General features: G+C 33.1%; 1 protein-coding gene across 1 annotated transcript in view; it reads left to right on the plus strand.

Moving 5' to 3' along the window:
* The first annotated feature begins 6,132 nt into the window (after positions 1-6,132).
* LOC105626611 (extensin-1-like) overlaps positions 6,133-6,451 on the plus strand; it is a 4,572-nt gene continuing 4,253 nt past the window's right edge. The window contains exon 1 of the mRNA XM_012207904.1: positions 6,133-6,231. Coding sequence (XP_012063294.1) covers positions 6,220-6,231 — 12 coding nt within the window. The 5' untranslated portion in view covers positions 6,133-6,219. The remainder of the gene's footprint in view (positions 6,232-6,451) is intronic.

Here is a 6,451-nt window from a genome sequence, read left to right on the forward strand (position 1 = left end):
CTGTCTTTTATATAAAAAATNTAAAAAATGTTANAATTTANATTAATTTCTAATAAATGTAATGCAATCCATTGCGATTGATTGGGATTTTATGGTCTCCCGATAGGTCAGGTCAATTTCCAGCACGTCGAACACGTCGAACGCGTTGATCTAGATTCGCGTCCAAGGATGGCAATTGCGCCACGATTCCTAACGGCTAATGCGGATTCCCATATTTGCGAGGAACGCGAGTGAACGACAAAGTCACTCTCGTCTAGAAAGTAAACTTCACGTTGCCTGGGGGCGGCTACGCCCTCGAGTCTGGTCAAGCTTTAATCATTTAATTATGTTAGCAAAAGCAAAGTGGACGTTGGTAATCGCGGAATAGAGGAAGAGGAATCAAAGTAATTATTCCTGATTCGAAATAAGAAGATGGATGCGAGAAATCGAGCTGATGAGATTCAGTTATACGATTGTGAGAATTGAACAGAAAAAAATTTAAGAACATTTTATTAACTTCAATATTAATTAATATTAATTTGTGTTTCTTAGGAACATATAAATTCTTTTATATATTTCGAAATCTACTTTCTGCCTTATACATATATTTGATTTTTTTAAATGTTTGTATGTAATAAGTTTGTATGTTATAAGTTTTACAGAATAATATTTTATCTTTCTATCTCTAAAATTTTAATTTTTTGTATTAGTAATTGAATGCAAAAGTTTATGAGATTCTTGAGATTCTTGAATGAAATTTAATGGTCATCCTTGGTTGGGAATATAGAGCAGTTGTCTTGGCTTGGCAGACATAAAAACTAATCGACATTGCTCGTTGCATTTAATGAAAACGAGGCGTCAATTGACATTCTAGTCTTCAAGATCACGATTTAGCAAACGCACCTGAAGTATTTTTTTATAATTGTTTTTTATTCCCTTCGCCTAAGAATACGGGACGTCTTGTATACAATTATACAGTTGGAATTTAAAGGTTTTCATTGAATTCATGCAATCATTATTTTTAATTATTTATATGTACTTTATGTATTACTACTTATTTATTGTTTATTTATTAGTATTAATTATTAATTGAAACATTATATTTGCGATTATATTAATATTGACAATTGCTTAATATCTATTTTTTTTCGATTTTAAAAACTTAAAGACTTATTATAATAATCTGTTGAGTTTTCATCTCATTAAACATTATTCTAAACAACTGATCGCATAATGAAATCGTGTTCGAGGTTGATTACTATGCTTTATTAACTTCAGCGCTTATAATTACATATCTTTTTAGTACTAAAGTACTACATAATTTTTTACATTTATTATCTGTACATTTATTATATAGTATAAAGTATGTATAAAGATAATCCCCTTATATCTGCTTCGTTCAAGGATTTTGTAATATAAAATAAGTTTTATATCAATAGCGTCATTAGTTTCTCTTAAAAATAAGAATTTATATATTATAAAATATGTATCAATTGACTTTTAAATTTAAAAGTTAATGTAGTAACATATAACGTAACAAAACTTGAAATAAAAAAAACATATTCTGAAAAAATATATAAGTACTTTTTTTGTATTTTCTGCTATGAAACTAAATCATGTACAATTTACTGTAATTAAAAGTGATGAATCTCCATTTCTTATATCGTGATCTATTACAATGAAAATTCCTTATGTAATACGAGTTAATCTTACGTAAAGAATCTCACCTGTCTAAACGATTTTTTCTCATCAGCAATTATTCGCGAGTATTCTCGTTTTGGTACGTGATCGCATTCGTGCTATCATGCGAAATCGCTTCTCTGTGCAATAGAACAGCGGTGTTACTACAAGGAGAACACAATGTAACATTACATAAGAGTGTCGTAAATGTGGCGATTAATAACGAGCGAAATTCGAATAGCCATGCATCGAGATTGCATCCATGGAAATTGGAAGAACGAGCTATAAAGAACAAGATATAAAGCGATATTTTCGCATATTCGCGTTTACTTGTTCATTGCTCGTTATTCATTTTGTTTCAGTCTCAATTTCCATGGTCGGATGCGTAAATTGTGATTTGCTGATAAATGATTCATTCGCGTGTTTATTAATTACAAATGGCGACATTTTATCTGGACTTAGAGTTATGTTTTGCTAGTTGATTGCGTTTTCGCGTTTGACTTTCGGCGTACAGGAAGAGATAATATATGAGAATAGCTAATTAGTTGCTGCCGCATATAATCGCTTCTATTGCGGAGACCGGAAAGACTTTGTACTTGTCTTTTTGCTAAATGCATGCGTAATTATTCCCCAGAAAGAGAGCATGAGAAAATGACATTGTTCATGAAGTAACTTTAGACTTTAGGAGATGGCATAAATTTCCAAAAATTCTAGATTTTCTAATATTTTCTTACACGTTTTGACATATATTTTTTTAAATAAATGTTTTTTTTAATTACAAAAATAAATAATAAATATTAACATAGAAAATAATGATCCGATTAACGTATTACAAGCGAATTATGTATTACAAGCGAAAATTGTTTCACGTGCAGGAGATTGGTTTATTGAGTGCAGCGATGCACGAATTGCAGCAAAATGCGTTTTCCGCGGGGGAAAGCGCGTTTGAACGGTGCAGTGGTGCATAAGCGAATGGGGAACGTGAATTTTTTATTTTTTTTTTTTAGATTTTACCCACATATGTCAATTATCTAATCAAGCTGCATAGATTGTACCTGCAACTAATAAGAAACCACGCGATATAACGTAATCGCACAAAATTATACACGATAAAGTAAAACTCACGGCGACATATTTTCGTGTTATTTCTTATATACTTTTACGTATTTATTATTTCGCTTTTTTACTCCACATTTTTCCATTCATATCATTAAATCTGTTCGACTTGCTTACACTCATCATCTTCATTTTCTCTCTTTTTAGTGCCAAATATATATCTACCTCATTCTAAGTGTAAAAAGGTGTAAAAAAAATATAAGCAAGATCAATTTTGTTAATGTTTTACGTACAAAATATGTTATCCACAGCACAAAGCTACAAAAATATTATTACGAATTGCTCTCTTTTATCCTTACAGTGTTTCTGAAATATTAAAAGATTTGTTTAAAGCTTTCTCGTTCGTGAAAATTCCCTCGGGCACTGCTACGTGAGCGATGCAACGTGAGCGTTGCATTAATATTTCTTGTAACTCCCGCTGCATCGACAAATACACGTCCGTCTCCCTCTCTCTTTCCGTCTCTTGTTCATCTGATCCAAACAGAGCGAGCGTGAGACATTACAAAATAATGAGAATCGTTAAACTTTCCAAGTTTTGCAACGATTCCGCTGCACGACATATCTACATCCACGTGGGGTTGTTCCGCGCATATACACTTGTGATAAATGCAACGAATCGTGCTTGGTCAGGGTTGCGTAAATCGCGTAGCGGCTATCGCGGCTTTTATACTGACCTAAGTAGGCGACCGTCGGCCACAGTCCTAGCAGGTAATTGTTAATCGGTCTGAAAAAGCGCGGTCGACGACGAAGAAACGTAGGGGCGTTCACTTCCACTGCTCGGAAACGACGATTTCGCGCTCGCAAAAATCGCACTATGCTATTTCGTGCTTTCGAAAAGAATGAGAGAGAAGAAAAAAGAAAAGAAATGAGAGGGAGTCAGATGTACTTAAATGTGACCCAGAACTAAATGCGTTCATGGCTATAACCACCTTTAGTAGTCAGCACTTGTTGCGAAATTAACGTTGCTCGTAAAGCGCGCATCTATTAGACCCGAGGGTGAATGACGCACGGAGGGAAAATTGCTGGAACTGCTGTGTATTAAAAATTAAGAGACAAAGCTACTGCACATGAAATGTGTTTATAATTTCACAATGATTAGAGAATGTCTTTGTTTCAGAAAAATTGTAGTAAAAGGAAATAATTATTACTGTACGTTATTCATTGCACGTTAAAATATAAAATATGAATTAAAAGAAAATTTAATTAAAAATTTGATTCTTTTTAGAAAAATATGAAATATCAATCGAGCATTTAATTAATTCAATATCGTTTTTATGTATTAAATATGTTAATAATATTGATAATAATATTTCTAAAAATATCTACGTTCACAAAATTATTTTAAAAATAATTTTTGTTAAATCTATATGAGGATAAACAAAATGATATAATTCTGTTTTCAGATTCTATTAGAAATTATAAAAAAAGATTATTGCATCCGTAAAAAAATGATCTTTATTTGTACATTATTATATATATTACCTAATTAATTTTTAACGAGCAAAAATAATTCTAAAAAGTTTTATTGTTAATCGTACGTGCAATTTCTCAGCGTAACAGAGAGATTTCAACACGAGGCCGAGATCCGAGGCATGAAACGAATGACTAGAAGAAAAAGATCACACGGTTTTCCTCGCGCGCTATTAAACGCTATTATTAAAGAAACGTAGATTTCGCTATTACGGAATTAATATATACATATAGAATGAAATTAATCGAGTCGAATGAAGAATGAACGGATTTCGTCGTCGTGAAATAAATATATGCCATGTTGAACAGTACTATATTCCGTATAAATTAATTTAACATAAATGGAGAGAATTTCATATTATAGAAAAGAAAAAAAGATTTAATTACGATTTCACGAAGAAAACGGCGGAACATGAAGCAACTTGTAACAACTTTATACGTTGCAATCGAAATGAAAAATCGATTCTCATTACGATTTTTTGCATGTTTTATTGTCATTCTCACGCGTCTTTTCCACAATGTATGAGCTTTATTTACTGGATGTAATTGCGAAATTGATCATAATAGAGTATGAGCGAATGTTTGATGTTGCGGAAACTTATTGTTCCTCAGTTGCCTGTCGAATTCGCCTTAATTGAGATTCTGTTAAAGTAAATTTTCCTTAAACGCTATTTCCCGTTGTGAAAAATCTGAGAAAAGACACACGGACGTCGTATTTTCTGTTTTAGGAGAATTATAACGTAATTGCAAGCTATTACGCGAGCCGTATGTCTTATTTGAGATAATTACAGCGAGGTATCGCGCAAAAAGATAGGATTAATTGTTTTAGTATTACACAGAGTACGTCTTTTACGCAAGTCGCAAAGAAAAAAAATGCCCGAATATTTTCTTTCTCATAAACCTGCCTCTGCATTTTCTTAGAGTGTTACATCCTAATCAGTCGACTCCATCAGCACGCGTTACGCCCAGCGCACCTGCAATACACGGACTCCTTGCGAATGTTACTTGTTACATGCTGGGTTGGTTAGTAACCGCTGTGATTTAACATCGTGATTTCTGGATCTGGAATGATCGATCTTAGACGAGAATCAGAAATCAGCAGTGCTTATTAAGACAATTGTGAATATGTCGTGGCGCCGTTTGTCAAAGTTATGCAATTCGTTCGTACAAGGTGATCTGTCTTTGATTTAGGAATAGACAATGTCTAATATCAAAAGAAATATAGTAGAAAACAAATTTATTTTTTAATATGGTATGATTATTAAAAATATTTAATAATATGTGATAAACTAATGCAATAGAAATGCAGTTTTATATATAGATTTTTACGAAAATACAACTTTCTAATTGTAAATAAAAATCTTTTTTTGACTTTGGAAACATTTAAAAGTTAAAGTGGAGTCACCAGGTGAGTATATAGTCCAGTTTTACTTTCCTTTATACGCATATATCTATTTGCTCATGTCTTACGAAACGTAATAATTTAGTTTTATGTAAATCTACTTTCCCACGTAATCTTACGAAATAAAAGAATTCGTTATTTATTTTCAAATTTATAAACTATCGATGGATTTGATAGTCGTTATCTTGTGTCGTAATCTACGTTCTTTATTCGAACGACCTGCTTTTTCGTATGAATCAGACGATATGCGCATTTTATTTCAAGTACCCCTCTTTGGTCCTCTTTAGTCATAGCTAATCCTTGAGCATCTTTAAGGACGTCGTCCTTTTGGTACCGGAAGTTATACACAAATCGTGATCGATTGGAACCAAGCTCCCAATAAGGGATCCGAAAGGGTCGCGCGATTGGTGAAAGGGGTCCGCATCCAAAGCAGTGCAACAGTCGGTACCCCCGCCTCATCCCTGGGTCCCCCTGGAACTGGACAGGACTCAGCTATAAAAGCATACTGCGTTGTCCCTCGGACACGTAGTGTTTTCCCGCGTAGCGCACAAGAAAAACTGTAATCACACACCATGAAGTTCTTCGTAAGTTTCTCCTCGCAATAACGTGAGGAAGTAAAAGTTAAATCGTTGTGACCCGAGAATGATTCCCTTTGCGATTGGGGATTCTGTTACGCAGTGTTGCACAAGTTCTGCATTTGCTTAGAATTTCTACTATATTTGTTTTGCATTACGATGTAGATCACAACTACTTTATTTTACGTTTTAAAATTATGATTTAGATATTTTAATAGATTAACATTAC

Source organism: Atta cephalotes, assembly GCF_000143395.1.
Source record: "Atta cephalotes unplaced genomic scaffold scaffold00005, whole genome shotgun sequence".
Lineage (NCBI taxonomy): Eukaryota > Metazoa > Arthropoda > Insecta > Hymenoptera > Formicidae > Atta > Atta cephalotes.